Source organism: Onychostruthus taczanowskii, unplaced genomic scaffold (genome assembly GCF_017590055.1).
Source record: "Onychostruthus taczanowskii isolate IOZ18803 unplaced genomic scaffold, ASM1759005v1 scaffold145, whole genome shotgun sequence".
NCBI lineage: Eukaryota > Metazoa > Chordata > Aves > Passeriformes > Passeridae > Onychostruthus > Onychostruthus taczanowskii.
In genome coordinates this window covers 641,020-658,624 of record NW_024498630.1, presented here as the reverse complement: position 1 = coordinate 658,624, position 17,605 = coordinate 641,020, and the positions used below count along the sequence as shown (strand labels likewise).

The window sequence follows — 17,605 nt, the reverse complement described above, 5'->3', positions numbered from 1 at the left end:
GCCCCGCGCCCCGCCCGCCTCCGCCGGCAGCGCCGGCGGGACCCCCAGCGCTATCCCGCTCCGGCATCCCCCGCCGTGCAGCCTCCCGCCCCTGCCCCCTGAGCCCGCCCTGTGGGCGCATCCCGCCTCGGCTGGCTCTCCTACACGGTGCCCGGTGGCAGCATGCTGGAACGGTCGCTGTAGCAGCCCCTAGAAGAGCTCGCCTGTGGCAGAGGGTGTAAGCGGCAGCAGCGAGCGGCTGTGTTTGTATCCGTGCCCCTTGGAGGGCTACGCGTTGTCTTCGCTTGGAGCAAATCTGCGTAAACTGTAGCTTTTCTGTCAGCTCGGTGGAGCTTGTTTCAGCTCGTTTCCTGCTTTTAAATAATTACTAGCTTTTTGTTAAATATATTACAATATCCTAGCAGTGCCAGTGGCAGGGTTTTCTGGAGGTCTCCAGTCAAACATCCTGCTTGGAGCATGACTGTTGCCAGCAGCGTGTGAACTCAGCTGTGGTTTTGTCCCACTGAATCTTGAAAGCTGCCCATCGTGGCGATCTAGACCTCTCTAGTGCCCTGTCCCAGAACTGATCCACTTTTCTGAGGAAAGATTTTTCTCGCGTCCATCAACAAGCCAGTAGTAGTACCTGCACAAGCAGGTCTGGGCATTATCCAACATCCCTCAAAGTTAGTTACATGTGTTTCTAATAACTAGTGAGTCCTTGAGCCTGGAAAAAAACTGCCTTGATTCTACAGGAAGAAACCTATCCTGTCTCGGCCAGCAGAGATGATGGTGTAGGAGCAGGGGACAGTCAGGAAGGCAGTCCTAACCTTGCTGTTCCCCTGGGCGCTGCAGGCATTTCATTTGCAGCTGACTGGAAAGTAATCAGTGGGACATCGGTGACTCACAGGGTGAGACTGACAGCTGGCCAGGCAAAATCCTGTTCGTGGTCTGGCAGGCTTGCATGTATCTGGGTTTCAGAGTGCTTCACGTACACCGTGCGACACTCAAGTGGTTTTAAAGTGCAATAAATAACTCCTGCTAGTAGCCCTTAATGCCGCTCTTCATTTGGTCTCACAAAAGCAAAGTAACTGCAGGGAGAAAGTGAATCTCATTCTTCTTATTGGTAAAAACTACTTTGTAACACACAAACACACACACACACACACACACACACACACACACACACACAGCCCCATGAGTGCCTGTGCTATTCCTACTGTCCTCAGCCCTCATGGATCTGCTGATTTCAGCGGCCTCTGGTGCTGCCTGGTGGGCTGCCAAAGTGACAAGAATGAGCTATCCTGCTGCCAAAGTGCATGACCAGAGACATCTGCTTCCTCTTTTCTGTTCACTTAGATATTTCTCAGTTCTTCAAGAGACATTCTGCAAGTCAGTCCAATAGTCACCCTGTGCTTTGTTTAAATCTGATGTTGTGAGCAACATGATGGCAATGCCGGTGTCCATGATGCTATAATGACACCATCACTGATGGCACTGATATTCTCATTCAACACTCAAACAAGCATCAGCTTTTTGAAGAATTGCCTTCTTCAATGAGTACACTTATCTTTCAAAATATTTAGGCTCTTCAGACGTCTTTTAGGGATCGATTGGTAAAAGGCAACCCACAATATGAGCCAGCAGAAAATCCATTTTTCAGAACTAGCAGGTCAGTCCAGTGTTTTCATGTTTCTCTACGGTCAGAAAATACCTGGACTTGTGCTAGTGAAATTTGTCTTTCCCTTCTTTCAGTTTTGAACTGAGCACTTGTAGGGAAAGTGGTGCATTGTGAACCAGGCCTCAATTGTGACTCAAGGCAGAGTCACTACCATATATGCCATCTTTCAAATTTGTCTAGAAATAGCAAAAGAAGTGACAGCACAGTGTTCAGTAAAAACATCAGAGTTAGGAAATGTCTAACACATTTTTCCATGGGTCCACTGTAGCTCCCCATGATGAATGCCTGCTATATTTTATGTGAATCCTATAAAAATATTGCAATTTTTTCCATGGCACCACTGTCTTGCTTGGTCTCAACATGTCTCTGAAGTAGAGGAAGGCTTTGTGATTAAAGAAGGCCCTGTTTCTGGAAGGGATCGTGCACACTCTGCACCACTCAAGCATGCAATGATGTGTGAAAGGGCAAATACAGACTTACAGATCCTAGCACAAGAGGTAAGGTGTCCTAATGAACCCCTGATTGAGGAAAGAGACATACAGCCCTTATAGGAGAAGCAGCAATGAGCATGTGTTTGTGCAAGGTCTGGCTGCTCACACTGCATGCCAGCCCCTCCAGCTTTTCACCATTGCAGTCTACAATCCAGCCCAACCTGTAAGGAGTCCTTGGAGATCTCACTTTTCCAGTCACACCACAGTCCACTCTGACCTCATCATATTGTAATGTTCTTTTTTGGCATAGTTAATTTTCAGTCTTTTTCTCCCTACAAAAAAAATACTGCTTGACTATAATACTTTGTTACACATGAATACATCTGTCTATCCATCATGCCTAATGACTTGTAAGTCTGATTCTAATCAAACTTGGCAGCTGGATGAGATTGTAAACATCTAGAATACCTCCTGAAACAAGCCATCAGGTTGCAATAGAGTGAAAGTTCACTGGTAACGTGGCAAGACATTTGTAGTTAGGCATCAAAGTATGAGGAGGAAGAAGGAAGTTATAAGTCCAGTATTCCTGGAGAAAATCAAAGTTCTCAAGGAGCATGGCAGAATCCAGGAAAGGATGTGAATATTAATCAGATGGGAGGTTCTCAGTCAGGCAGCTCATATGCTGGGGGTCAGCATTTTCACCAGAGCAGTAGCACCATGTATTTCCACAGGGCAACCACGCCTCAGCTGAAGAGCAGCGTGCGGCCACCACCAGCACTGCTGGGATGCATCCACAGGAAAATGCAGTGCCCCACAGCAAAACATGGCCCTGTGTGGTCTTGTTGAGTTGAAGGTGGCTGGGACAGTGGAGGTGCAGTAGCTATTTTAGCCCTTCTGTGTCAAACCTCACAAGACCCTTTCTGGCCAGGGAGGGCACAGAGAAGCACAGCCCCACAGCAGCTCTCCTGTCTGCTTATTCCAAGCTCAGTATGCATCACGTCATCTCCTCCAGGAAGAGTGGGAGTTTGGGCTTGTGACTCTGCTTTTGAGCACGGTTGTGGCAACCCTGAGCATCTAAGGGACAAGAGCAGTCCCCATATGTGTGATCAGACCTGGATTGTGCTAGACTGAAGCCCACAGCCCCAGGTCACCTACAAGAACAAAAAATATGCAGCACACATCCCCAGAGCATGAAAGTGGTGCCTGGGATGAGCATGGCTTGGGCAAGAAGGAGGCAAGAGGAGAGGTCAGAAGGTATTGTCAGGATTTGGGGTCAGGCCAGATGAGGAAGGCTTTTGCAGAGTGGTGGGTGGCAGTAGAACTGTACACCCTGCTGTGTGTGGGGGTCTGTGCCACAGTACCCTGGGTCACAGGTGTCCTCTGCCAGCACCATGCTCCTGGGTGCTGGCAGGGAGCCCAGGCAATGTGCAGCTCCCCAGAAAAGCCAGCTCAGCTCTCTCCATAGAAATGCTGCTTCCAGGGATGCCAGCAGGACAGAATCATGCTCCCTCTTCCGTGGTGTGGGCTGAGGGACATGCACCCTCTTTGACATCTTTGTTTCTCACATTTACAGGACCTATTAAAGTGATCTGATAGCTTTCCATAAGGTATAGCTTTCCTTGGTATAAAACTGCAGTAACCCAGATTACCAGATAGTGGTAATTTGTTCTGTCTTCATTTATTTCAGAGTGTGCTTGCAGCCCAGAAAGCAAATGGTATTCTGGGCTGCATAAAAGTAGTTGTGGCCAACAGGTTGAGGGAGGTGGTTCTACTCTGCTCTGGTGAGGCCTCCTCACCTGGAGTGCTGTGTCCAGCTCTGGGGTCCCCAGAAGAAAGATGTGGACCTGTTTAGAGTGTAGTCCTGAGGAGGCCATGGAGAAGATCAGAGCGCTGGAGCACCTCTCTTAAGAAGACAGGCTCAGAGTGTTGGGGTTGTTCAGCCCGGAGAAGAGAAGGAACAGCTCTAGGGAACAGCCTTTTGGTAGTTAAAGGGGGCTTTACAAGAAAGATGGGGGCAGATTTTTTTTTTTTAATCAGGGCCTGTAATAATAGGAGAAGGGACAAGGCTATCATACTGAGTGTAGATTTAGACTGTTCATGAGGAGATTTTTTTTCTTTTCAGTGAGGGTGGTGAGACAGTGAAACACTGTTGCCCAGAGAAGTTGTGGATGCCCCATTTGTGAAAGTGCTCAAGGCCAGCTTGTATGGTACTTACAGCAACCTGGTCAAGTGAAAGATCTCCCTCTTCATGCCAGGGGGTTGCACTAGATAATATTTTATGGGTCCCTTTCAGCCCAAATGGCTCTAAGCTTTTACTCCTGTTGCTCTCTCCGAGGCCTGCAGAAGCGCAGGGACATCCCCGCGGTGCCTCTGGCTCGCTGGCTCTGGGCGTGCCGCATGGATGGGCGGGCAGCATCCCTGCCGCACGGCGCGGCACCCTCCAGGCACGTTCCTCCGGCTTTTTCCTAGGAGAAAAGCAAAGGGCAGAGCAGTGCACTTCGGCAGGGCAGGGTCCCGAGGCAAGGGCAGGGCTCCGTGCTGCCTGCAGGTCACCCGGCTGCGGGGACGTGAGCCTGAGTGCCGCAGCAGAGCCCCCTGCTCCCGGCATCCCGCGCCACCACATCGCTGCTTGCTCCGGCGCCAGCTGAGCAGCTCTTCTGCCCGGGCACTGCTTTAGGAGGAGGACTGGGAAGGACTGACTTCATCTGGAGGGACAGGTAGCAGCAAAGGAACAAGCAAAGAGAGGCAGAAAGCTCTGGAAATCCAATTGCAACATCCAGCTGCCTTTTGCTGAGAGCCCAGAGAAGTCAAATCAGGAGCAGCACTGCCTCCGTGGGAGAAAGTTTCATGAGAAACCAGGCCACAAGCTTTGTCAACAATTTGCAATGATCGTGACTTGAAATAAAGACTTGAAGACTTGAACAAAGAAACTTGAATCATCTTACAAACCTGGAAGTCCTTTTGCACAATGCTGCTGCCAGCATTGAACTGTGTTTGTGGGGTGATTTTGCACAGTGGGAAAGGTTCCAAGCAGCCCTGATATGGCGAATGTAGACACAGACCAGCTCCTAATCCTAACCTCCTTGCCTCCTGAATGGTGCTGGCTGGTTCTGTTAGGGACAGAGGGTGTCCCATAGTTGTGGCAGGAAAGACTCATGAGCTTGTAGCTCTTTACCCAGCCATGCCAGGATTATTCCCCCTTTCCTCTCAGCTGTATCCAGTCCGGTAAGGTCTGCATCTTTTTAACCACACGGTGCTAAGCTGTGCCCTGTGTCTCAGGCCCCACTTTGTGTGTTTGCCTCAGAAGCAAAGTGATAGTAATCTTCTGCACGAGGCATAGTCAGGCCTGCCAGAGCAAAGGGAAGTGCTTGCAAAGCTTTGGTTGTGTGTAGGTTGATGAGAACAAGGGAAAAAAATAGCTTCCTCTGCAGAGAAGCTCATCACCAGGCAAGAACATATGTTCTGTACCTGCAACTACATTCATCTAAGTGAAGGAAAACACCATTTCTCAGTTACAGTCTTTGATAGCTTTTAACTTGAAAGTTTTCTTTATCTGTTTTGGGGATTTTAGTGTCATGCACAACTTTTTCTAATCACTAGAATAAGGTTAAAGGTTAATGGGCCTTGCCAAAATCTGGCTCCAAAGCCAGCATTTGGAGCATTGGTTACTGCTGCATGTTGCCAGTTCCTTACTCATCTTCTGGTTTGGGTGGTTCCTGCTGAAGTGCCTAACATACAGCCTGATTATTTGTCACAGCAATTTAATATACAAATCACACAAATTCATTTGTTACAAGGGTGCTCAGCCTTTGTGCCTATCAGCAGTGCAGTTCTTTTCTATGCACTGCTTTGCCTCCCTGGACAGGCAGCAGCAAGAATAGCATCCGTCCAGAGGTGCCAGGACCTGGCTGGACCCTTGGGCAGTGTATTTTCTGGAAGAGAATCTGGGATGGCAGTTATGCTCAAAGGTAGGGGTTTTCCCACTGTTGACCTGATTTTACCTGACAGTTCCATTCCCAAAGGAAAAGCTTTGCATTAGCATCTGGCTACTTCAGAGTAAGCTGCTTTCAATTCTTCTAGTTCTGCTCTGATCTGCCAGTACACATCTAGATAATCACAGTGTTGGAGTGAAAAACAGAGCTTCCATGAGTTAACAGAGGATATTGCTGCCTCAATGCAAATGAGATCTCTCAGAGACTACCAAGTTCTGTCTACAGCTTTTAAGAGAAATGAAAGCAAATGTTGCAAGAATGTTTTCAGGTTTCACCTACAGTGACTGGTTCCCTCCTGTTCAGCGGTATTTGTTGTGGCTCCCTCCTGGTGTTAATTCCCACATACCTAAGTAGTGAATAGGTCTTGAAAAAAAAAATTACATCTGCACAGTAGGTGGGCTCTGAAGTCAGAAGTAGCAGGCAACATCAAGGACACACATTTCTGCTCTGAGTGTGGATGTGTAAATCTGCATCTTCCTTCTCTGGCAACTTAACTAATGGGGAAGTGCTGATCAGTTTGTGTGCCTGCACATTCACTGGATAATAAGAACCGTAGAGAGCATTTTATTCCCTGTTTGTTCTTCAGAAGGATGCTGCACCTGCAGATGTGTAGGAGAAAAAGGAGACATGAATGGTAACCAGTGGCAATGTGGAAAGGTGGCCAGGCATGGCTGGGTGACTCTGCTGTTGAAGATCTATGCAAATGCAGCATCACAGAACAGTATTCCCTCAAAATGCAAGGAGAAAAAGAAAGACTTCCCCAATTTTTGTCCCTTATAATATCAATTCCTCTGGACATCTTCAGGGACTTTAGCAATTGGCAGACTGGGAAGTCCAGGCCTCCCTTGCAGCAGTCAAGGGGCCTCCTCCACAAAAACTCACCAAAAGCAGCTGTCATTTTGAAGGGGAGAGCTGGCATATATGCTACCCTTTTTTCTCCAGCGTGGTGCTAAATGCAGGGTGGTGACAGCATTCAATCCCACACAAAATGGAATTAGCAACACTATTCTTAGAAGGTATAAAAACCTGGGGCCCAGTACAGATTTATTCATTCAGAAACAAACTCCAGGGAAAAATAGACTGAGAAATCGAATTTTTTTGTTGGTTTTATTTTTGTTTTGGGGTTTTTTTTTTTGTTTGTTTTTGGTTTTGGTTTTGTTTTTTGGTGGGTTTTTTTTTGGTTGTTGGGGTTTTTTTGTATATTATAGTGGGCGTGAGTTCCCAGATGAACAAGACTGAACATCAATATGGTGGGGACAGCATACCTACCACTGCTGCCAGCACCCGGGGTATCTGTGTCAGCTCAAAGCAGGAGGGGACAGTACTGCAGCAGCAAGGGAGCTCTGCCTAACCTGCCCAGTCACACAGCCTCATCCCATCCCTGACACCAGCGCTGGGGCTTGGCGTGCCTCGGGCCAAGCATTTACTGGGCAAGAAGTAAATCCGTGGTTTTCTGCTGCTTTATCTGCTGTGCTTGGAATTTGGTCACTCAGCCCTCAAGTGCAAGCATGTGGAAAAACGCAGGTCAAGGCCATCCTTAAGCTACCAAGGAGCTGCAGAGCATTTGCAGACTGTGGGTGCATTTAGAGCACGTCTTGCAGAACAGAGGTCTGAACAGGCAGTGGGCAACAGAAGGGAGAAGTGCGTGCCCATGGATCAGGGCAGGTTGCAGCAACTTCTGCCCAGCTACAGCTGTAAGCTGCAGCAGGGGAAAAAAGTGTGCAATGGATACTCCCTTAGACTGCTGCACTTCTGAGGTCCAGGGTACTTGTCTGGTAGGAAACTCTAGTCTTCTCCAGACTGATGCCAGATTGATGGTTCAGACTGCATCTGGTGAGAGTGCCAGCTGGCAAGACTAGTCTGTGTACTCACAATTTTGTGTTCTCCCAGCTGACAGTGTCACAGGATAATTCTTCTATCATAAAAAAAAATAATGAACACTACTGACATACCTGTCTGACATACCGCAGTATTTACTCATAGCAATAAAAAGGAAGAAGGTGGCCAGAGATGTATTCTGAATCCTGAAAGTCTGGCAAAATTGCTGGGAAGTGATGATGGCTGGTCCCTTCCCCAGTAACAGAGTGAGATTTTAGGTGTTGAGTTTTGGATCCACAGTATATCCTCTGGTGGTCACTTGCACCTCTGGTGTTGGTTTTGGGTTTGGGTTTTGGTTTAGTTTGTTCAGGTTTTGTTTGTTTATTTGTTTGGTTTGTTTGAAGGAGTTTTTTGGCCTTTTTTGGATTTTTGGGTTTTTTTTTTTGCGGGGGGGGCGAGGTTTGGGGTTTTTTTCATACAAAGGGGAATAAATTGCTCCTTCTCTCTCCTACTTGTCTGGGGACCTCAGAGTGGTCAGAGGAAAAGTACAAAGACGGTTATCCTCTCTGTAAAAGTCATCTAGATGCAGGGAGTGAGCTAAAGACGAAAATGAGCATGGCACTTGCCCTCCTCTTTTTGCCTTGCCCCATTGTGCAGCAGGAAGGTAGATGGTGGGCTCTGGTTTGGGCTGCACACACAAGGCAGCGCTCTTCTCTCAGGGCACTTGTGGGACACCAGTGCCTGCTGGTACGCCAAAGCCCTGGGAGGAGCAGCAGAACAGGAGTTAAAATATCAGTATGGGCGCAGAACATGGGAAGGCCGAGAACAGCCATGAAATCCAGGAAAGACAGCAGATAACAGCAAGGAAACGGCAGGTGCTGGGTGGAGTGGTGACGACACCAAGGCCACGCCACTGATAAGGCCACCAGGCAGATGTAGGGCAAGAGCGATGTGATGCAATCCGGCCTGGCCGCCTGCCGTCTGTGCCCACTCAGATGGAAAGCCTGCGAACAGAGCTGCAGTCCCCTGGCAGGGGAGAGGTGTAATAAGGGCTTCTGATGTGATGAGCAATCCCAGATGAGTGCACGGATGTGGGTACCACTGGTATGGCACAAGCACAAGACAGGGGCAATGCTGCAAGGGGGCAGGACTAAGATTGGTTTCAGAATCAGAAGTCTCCTTGCTTGTTGCCACTGTCTCCAGTGGAATTTGTGTCTTGCTGGTGGTGACACTAGGTCTCCAGCTCCTCAGGCAAACCCAGAGACTTCACATCCCCCCGTCCTATGTCTTGAAGCCTTCCACATCACCATCTTACAGGGAGAAAATGCAGAGCCAGCTGGAGCTCCACAGCCAATTGGAGGGAAGCAGCCACCACAAAACCTCCTGCCCCACCTGAGGAAGGATTTCCCCACCTCTTCTTCCAGGGATAAAGTAGACAGGGTCTTTCATTAGGAGTTTCAAGTTTGCACTTGACAGAAAAGCTTGAAAAGACAAAAACAGTTTACAAGAGGTCGTTTACCCTTTGTCATCTCTTAGCAGGTCATTTTAATCTGTTTTGTGAATGCACTGGAATTTGAATACCACAGGAATGAGGTGGAGGAAGATCAAGCCTTGTATCAGCCAACAGCTTTGCTACAGCACCACTGACCTTGCTGCCTCCAGCACAGAGGGGAAGCAGATATTTCCTGCCACCCTCTGTCCAAGGGGAGTGATCTGGAGTACACAATGTGTCCGAGCAGCACAGCCCAGCCTGCTGCTCCTGTGCTGCTGACCAGAGAACCAGGCCATGCTTGGAATCAGAGGTAGCTGAGGTGGCACTGGAAGCATTACAATCAGAATTTGGGTGTTTTTCTTGGTAGTAAAAACTTTGGAGAAGACTTTAAAGGCCAAAGATAGCCCTCATCTGGGGCTGTGAAGTGTGTTGACGTGTGAGCAGTTTGCAGGAGGGGGCTCTGTGTTGTTCATATCGTCAAGTGTTGGCTAGGACCAGATTTGCCAGATGTGAATCTAAGGACATACATCCATGTGTGCTGGAGACTGACAGCTGCTTGTCCCATGGACCCAACTTGCTGGTGGCAGGGTCCTTCAGGGCTCACCCAACAAACCTTGTGCACAGTGAGGCTTGGTCACGTACATGTCCTGCTGAGATGCAGATGTCCCGCCTCTCGGCTGGTTTGGGCTGTACACCCTTTGGGGTAAGGCTTCTTCCCTGACTCCTGACCTGATCATGTCAAGGCTGCAGTTTGTGACAATTGCTTTTTATTCTGTCATCTGGCACCACCAAAAAGAGATTGGCTCCATCAGCTTCCCTTCCAGCAGTTGTAGGCTGCTATCAGATCCCCCTTGGCCTCCCTTGTACTAGACTAAACAAGACTAACAGGACCCCATGTGCCTTGGGAAAAACTGCTAATGCAGTTAAATATTTACTTTAGTTGAGGGATTTCCAAAGTGGAATAATAATGAAAGCCAAAGGTTATTGAACTGTGTAAACTCCGTGAAGAGGGACTATAAAACGTGTGCAGCTGCCTTGGCAGAGTGGAGGAATGACTCTGCAAGGGGAACACTGAGCTGGTTACGTTGCCACTTCCCAAGTCCTGGTCACAGCCCTGCTGAGTTGTGTGAAAGGACCTCCAGTAGAAGGATGCAAGCAGCCTCTGGCAGGGCCCATACCTCTCTGGCCTCAAGGAATGCTCAAGCTTCCCTTTTGACTCAGACATAAAAGGCCAGTGTGTATCTTCCTCTGGGGAAAAAACATCCTAAGCACAGTTGTAGTCAGATCCTCAGTGAGTGCAAATGTGTGTGCTCCATGCATCTGGAGCTCTCCCAGCCTGCTGGTGGTTTCTGTAGGGCATCTACCACATGCTCACCCCTTGCACACATGATACATCCCATTTGCTCCCGTGGGGAAGGTGACCCTCTGTCCCTTCTGGCCCACACCTCATTTCAGCAAGTCTGACCCAAAGGAATTTTTAGTCAACATTGGCATTGCACTGACTTTATGATCAGTGGTCCTCTTTTCCATCCTTCACCCTTCACCAACTGATTTTTTTCACCAAAGGAAAGTGGGCACAGATGTAGAAAATAAAGCTTCTGAGAAAGAGCAGATAAGAATGCTCGCCCTGACATAAAGCATCCAGTCTTGCAAGCAAAACAGCTGGGATATTCTGGGGTCATGATTCTTTTTGAAAAGACGGTGTTTCTTGCCAGTGAGGATGATCTCCAGCCTCTCTGTCCTCTCCCTGCTCTGTGTGCCACCTCTGTGTATTTAATCTGGGTATCCATGCACACTGGCCCCTTCCAACACACTGAATCTTATGGTAAAGATAATTTTGCTCTGGCAATCTCAGCTGCAGCCAAGGCGGTGAGTGGAGTAAGGTATTATACCACCTCTGACTATGTGGCTTTTCTGAGCATAGGCAGTGACTGCACCTGCGGCTCCTTGCCCCCATGCAGCTGAATTTTGTACCCTCCAGACCCTCTGCACCCCCAGCCTGTCCCATCACATCCCCCCAGTGACTGTGTGGGTTTGCTGCAGCATGGTGACAAGCCTCCCGTTTGGTTTGGGATCCTGACCAGTGCGTCAGGCAGCTGTGTATACACCTGGCTGGGTCTCATGGGATAATGCCACGGTGCCACCATTCTAATCAGCCTGAATTTCCTGGCTTTTCTATGTCTAGTCTCACCACTCAAGTGCAGAGACCTGTCACATATGAAGAACAGCAGCTGCAAGGCTGAAGGGATGGTTTGGGTGAGATACAATCAGAAGTAGCTGGCTGGGGTAAGCAGAGAAGAGCAGCATTGCCCAGCCCTCATGTGTTGGGTTTGCATGGACTGGTTTTTGATAGTGGGGGACCACAGAGGTGGCTTCTGTGAGAAGCTGCTGGAAACTTCCACCATGTCCAGCAGAGCAAGTCCCTGATGGCTCTGAGGATGGGCATGCTGCTGGACAAGGCTGGGCCAATTAGAGAGGTTGATAATGCCTCTGTGATAACAGATTTAATAAGAAAATCAAAACAAAGTGGCACACGATTTTTTCTTCTAGCCAAAGAGGAGTTGAGAACGTGTGAGGGAAAAAACATGCAGACACCAAGGTCAGTGCAGAAGGAGGGGCAGGAGCTGCTCCAGGTACTGGAGCTGAGATTCCCTGGCAGCCCGTGGTGCAGCCCATGGTGAAGCAGCTGTGCCCCTGTAGCCCATGGGGATCCACAGGGATGCAGAGATCCACCTGCACCCCATGCTGGTGTCCATGCTGGAGTAGGTGGATGCCTGGAGGAGGCTGTGATCCTGTGGGAGACCTGTGGAGAGAGGGGCCCTGCCCCCAGGCTGTAGCAGCCCATCCTTGGATGACTGCGCCCTGTGGGAAGAGAGACGCGTCATAGCAGTTTTGGGAGCACTGTTTGCCCGTGGGAGGGAGTCACATGGCAGCAATTTAGGGAGGACTGCTGTTCATGAGATTGGAGCCACGCTGGAGAAGTTCATGGAGAACTGTCTCCTGCAGGAAGGGACCCCACAGTCTCACAGGGGAAGGGCTCCTCTCCCGGAGCAACAGAAGAAGACTTTGGGTGATGAACTGACCAAAACCCCCCTGCCCTGTCTCCCATGCTGCCAGTGGGAAGGAGGGAGGGGTTGTGGAGAAAGAAAGGTGTTTTTAAGGGCTTATTTTACTTTTTGTTATCTTCCTCTGATTTTGTTAATAATAAACTCACTTAGTACCTCTAAGCCAAGCTTCTTTTGCCCTTGGAGTGTTTTCTGTCAGTCCAGTCCTTATTTCAACTCATGAAGCCTTCATGTAATTTTTCTCTGCTCTGCCCAGCTGTGGCAGGGGAGGGTGAGTGAGAGATTTCTGTGGCTGCCTGGCATTGCCAAACCACAACATCTGACTACAGTGCAAAGGGATTGTAAAACAGCCTCCAAAGCAGCTGCCACCTGAAGCTGACAAGTGGGAAGCTTCCGGGGAAAGCTTATCTTATGTGTGAGAGTGCCTAAGTGATCCCTTAGGGTGTACAGTCCAGCTGCTCCCAGCAGGAACAAAGCACTGCTTTTCCCAGGGTTCCTGAGATAAAGCTGTGCCCTCCTCTATAAAGGCAGCCACGAGCAGAGCGAGGTGTGTGAGCAGGTCTGCCTGAGCTCACCATGCCTGGGAGAGAGCTGCTGCTGCTGGTGGCAACAATGATGACTCTGGTCGCTGCCGCAGGTAAATCTGCTCTGCTGCTGGATCTGGTTCATCGGCAATGGCAGACGGATAACGGGATGGAGGGGAATGCATGATAAGGCATGAAGACCCAGAATTTCTGGTTTGGAGAGGAGGTGAGGTTAGGGCAAACAAACAGTGGCAGCATGGTGAGGGAGAAGGATTGGAGCAAACACACTGTGCCTTCCTTATTAGCAGTTTGTGACAAGAGTTACAGGCTGGTTCATCAAAAGTATTGCACTTGGGAGTGATCTGGGAGAGGGGAGACTCCACAGCTGCTGCAGTTCCTGCCTCCATGCAAACTGGCAAGTTTGCAAGAACAGTATGTGCTCATGATATTTACAAGGGAAGCAGCTGTTTATAGGCACTGGGAAGCCATTGCTACCTACGTGCAGGTAGTGGTGGCCCTGCAGCTGCCTGTGTGCTAGCCTTCATGCTCCCAGGACACTTGTGTACTGCACAGGTGGCCTGTGACCTGTTCCTACTGCTCTGCTTGCCTGAGAAAAAGGAACCCACCAAATGCCACTCACCCTAGAGGTGACAGATGTCCAGCTGTGCAATGTCACCAAGCCTCATCCCTCTGAGGATACCTCATGCCACATGCTGCATTGCATGCTTTCCCATTTCCTGAGATGTGTTGGATGCTCCATGGAGCTTCTGACCCAAAAACTGGGAGAGAGGGTTTAGGGGTGGGAACAGCCATTCACAGCTTTGTCCCAGCCAGCTCAGCTGTGGATGGAAGCTGCGTACTGTGCTGCTGTTGGGGGGGTGGGAGTGGCACACAGCAGCAAACTGATCCCCCCTCATGAAACCCACAGAGCTGATTCAGTCCTGGGCTCTGCACAACACTGCCTTCCCTTTGGTTTGGATGTGATCCTCTGTCAATATCTCATGCTTCTGCCGTCAGGCACGGGTGTGCCACGCTCATGCGTCTCTGCTCTGTTTCAGGGGCAGAGCTGAATGAAGGGGGTGGCCTGAGAAGGGTAAGAGTCTTCTGGTTTTCTTTGTTCACGGCATGCCTGCTGTGCCTGGGAGAAAGACTGTTCCTAGAAATCATCCCCAGCCTCACGGCAACTGGTGTTCCAGCACCAAACCCACACCAAAGCCCAGGCCACGAGTCCCACTGAGGGATTCAGCAGCCCCTGCTCCTCTGTGGGCACACACTACTCGGAGATAGAGGGAACCAGGTTGCCAGTAGCACTTGCTCCTGCCTGAGTGTTCTGGGGGGAAGAAATGCATGCTGCTGGCACTGAAATGTGTGCTGTGGCTTCTCCTTTCCAGCCGGTGTGTGAAGACCTGGTTCACCTGCAGGCCTGCCCCCTCCTGTACTTGCCCATCTGTGGGAGCGACGGGAATACCTATGCCAATGAATGCCAGCTCTGTGCGGAAAAAATGTAAGCTCATGCCCTTGGCAGGGACCTCCTGGGTCTAATTTTGGCTGTCTGAAACTGGGTGCTTGTGAAGTACAGTCATTCAGGCTCCCCAGAGCCTGGGAAAAGCCATGGCATGCTGCACTTGCTTGGCAAATAACAAACCGTGTGCTGGGCTGCAGGAGGGGAAGGATGGCCAGCTTGTCAAGAAAAGCTGCAAGGAAGTGCAGAGGAGCTGTACCCAGCCAGGCTCAGAAAGGGGGTGCCTTGGGGTATCCAGCAGCAGTCTGCAGTTGCAGATGGGATGGAGCCTCAGTTGTCTTGGTGCAGGCATGGCAACATGGGGCAACAGCCACGAACAGCAGCCCCAAGAGGGTGAAAATTTGACACAGGCACCAGGTCCAATTGGTGGTGCACCAGAGGGGTGGAGGGCGGGGGGGTGTCTCCATTCTTGGGGGTGGTGGTTAGGGCTCAAATAGAGCCATGGCCACCATAACCTCATGCTAGGGACAGCCCTGCTGTGAGCAGGTTGATCTGCAGATGCACCCCCAGGATCACAGGCCCTGGGAGGGCACATCCATGAGCCAGGATGTTGCAGTCACCTCAGCTCTTTAGACAGGAAAATGAGCAGGTCAATTTTGTAACAGTCAGCTCCATTCCATTTGATGGCATGCAGCCAAAGTATGACCGTTGGAATGGTGATTTTTTTTATCTCTTACTCTTTTTTCCTATATTACTCTAGGAAAACCAGGAAAGACATCCGGATTTTGAAGGATGGGCAGTGTCAAGATACCTGAGCTTTCTGATAGCTTTCCTGAGACTAAAACCAGGTGATTAATTGATCCTGTGTGCTCTGTGTGAATTGCACACTTAAGCTAGCTATGGTGAATAATAAAATGACGTGCACAATCTTATTTCAACAGCACTTTTTTTATGCATGGCTGGAGGACACAGCATAAGCCAGTTCCCACCAAGGGCTACTAAAATTGCACAGTCAAAACATTAATTTCAAATCCGTATAACAAACCAGGGTGCTCTGCACAGAGTATTATCTCACCCACACTTCTGCAAGAAAGGCCATAGGGGAGTAGCAAGAAACACACTCATCCTGATGAGGAGGATGCTGAACAAGTGCAGTTTTTTCTCTGTAGGAGGCAATTTAGTGAAGGGAAAATAAAGTTTCACTGGTATGGGAGAAGATGAGCCCATGGCTCCCTGGTAAACTGCTTCACTGGTTCCAGAGCTGATGTAAATTGAAAATAGTAACATCTACACTTCCCATATTAGATATTATTCTTCTTTTTATCTAAGGCCCTTTCATAGAGCAATCAGCTCAGATAACACATGGGAGCATGGAAAGAGCCTGAGCAGAGATGATGAACACCAGGATCCCAGATGTCTGCTCCAGCACTTGAGAAAAACCCTGAAGTGGAGAATTTTCAGGTGTAGGTTGCTCCCGGTGTCAGGGTCATCTTTGAGATTGTGGCAGGGCTCAGTCCTGCCAAGGTAACAGTGTCAGTGTGCATCAGCAGGCCTTGGGGCTTCCTCTGCTCTTTCATCTCCCACTTCTAGCACACAGACACACAAAACACCTGCAACAAGGCCATACAATCTGGAAAGGCAAGGGGCCCCCTTTACTCACAGTGGCAGAGATCAGAGGGCTTATGCAGCGCTTGCCTCCTCACACCATTTCAGTCCCACATGAGATGTTGTAACTGTACAGAATTACCAGCTGAGATTTCTGACCATCTTTGAAGAGTGCTTCAGGGTGAGTTGAAAACTTCCAAGGACAGGTCTGTGCTCACCCACAGGAGATAATGTTGCTCTGACTTGCTGCTATACTAGTATCCCATACAGCTCTCACTTGCAGGCATCTGATAGGAGTCTGGGATCTACCATGTGGTCAAGTGAGCTCCCCAAAGCCAGTGACCATCCTCAGAGTCTGGGAGATGTTCCAGTGTCTACTATGACTGTTGTGTTTGGTCAGCTGGAATTCATCCTCTCACCCAGTTCTGCACCTTGCTGGAGCCACCAGGTGGGACACCCATAGCACCACAGTGCACAACAAAGCCATTGCTGACAGATTTAATGCTGCAGCTGGAAACAGTAGTGAGCAGCATAAAACTTCTGTGCTCAGTCAGATGGATTGTATCCGCTATTTTCTGTCCCAGAGGCTGCTGCTGTCGTCAAAAACTTTATTCTCCTTAGAAAGTTCTCTCCCAGGCTCAAAAGTCCTAGCTTCACTAATTGCTCAGGACTGTCCAGAGTTTTGATTTTCCCTGTTTTCCTTTCCTGAGCTCTTTCTACTTCTGCAGAGGAGGGGACACCTGTCCACGGCTGCTGCTATTACCTGTTCATTTGTCCCAAGGCTCTGTAAGGCTGTTTGTCCCCTTCCAGTCCCCAAATAGCATGGAAGAGGCTGTCTGGCTGCGTGCTACTCTCTGTGTTGCCAGTTCTTCTCTGCAGAGCTTGTTGTCTCCCCTGCACCATAGGGAAAGGCTTTGGTAGGGCCAAAACACATCCCCAGTGAGCAACACAAATGTATTGCTCACTTCTGTACTGAGGTTTTCTCCTCCTGCTGCTGCCAACTCAGCCACAGGCAGGATTTATTTGGGCGGCTCTATCCCAGTTTTCTGCCAGGGCTGAGGGGAAGTTATGCCCAGCTTAGCATAAGTGGGGCTCATTCTGCCCTGGTGTGGGCAAGTGTCACCAGGATCTCAGCCCCACCCCACGGCTCGAGCTGCACCAGCAGAGTGGCTGCAGCCCAAGAGAGTGTGTGTGCTGTCTGTGCCCTGAGAGCCACACTATTTATGTGCAGAGGCTAGGAAAAAACAACACAGACCATCCAGAAGCTCTTCTGAAGAGGGAAACCACATACCTCCAGCACAAACTGGAGTGTTTATTCAGAAATTGCAGAACTAAAGCACAGACTAATAGGCCAGACCTGCAAGGTCAAAGCATGGGCAGCCACAGGACAGGGTCAGTGTTGACTCTACACACAGCAAATTCAGAGATACTCGTCCTCCCCAGGGACTTGTGGATTTGGCTGCTTATTTCACATGGCTCAGAAGCAAGTGGCAGACCAAGGGAAGGGTGAAGGCAGTGACTGAACACTGCCACAGACCTCAGGCCCTGTGCAAGACCAG

At 49.6% G+C, this 17,605-nt stretch overlaps 1 protein-coding gene across 1 annotated transcript; it reads left to right on the top strand.

Annotated features, from left to right (window-relative positions):
- Positions 1-13,031: 13,031 nt before the first annotated feature.
- On the top strand, positions 13,032-15,292 carry SPINK4 (serine peptidase inhibitor Kazal type 4). Its single transcript, XM_041398398.1, has 4 exons — positions 13,032-13,092; positions 14,038-14,072; positions 14,371-14,483; positions 15,202-15,292. The coding sequence occupies exons 1-4, from the start codon at positions 13,032-13,034 to the stop codon at positions 15,254-15,256; spliced, it is 264 nt and encodes an 87-aa protein (XP_041254332.1). The 3' UTR covers positions 15,257-15,292.
- The last annotated feature ends 2,313 nt before the right edge of the window (positions 15,293-17,605 follow it).

Excerpts from the sequence above, each read along its gene's own strand:
- SPINK4 (XM_041398398.1), top strand. The coding sequence starts at position 13,032 with ATGCCTGGGAGAGAGCTGCTGCTGCTGGTGGCAACAATGATGACTCTG. Across the intron at positions 13,093-14,037 it reads GACTCTGGTCGCTGCCGCAG|GGGCAGAGCTGAATGAAGGG; the intron begins GTAAATCTGCTC and ends GCTCTGTTTCAG. Across the intron at positions 14,484-15,201 it reads CAGCTCTGTGCGGAAAAAAT|GAAAACCAGGAAAGACATCC; the intron begins GTAAGCTCATGC and ends ATATTACTCTAG.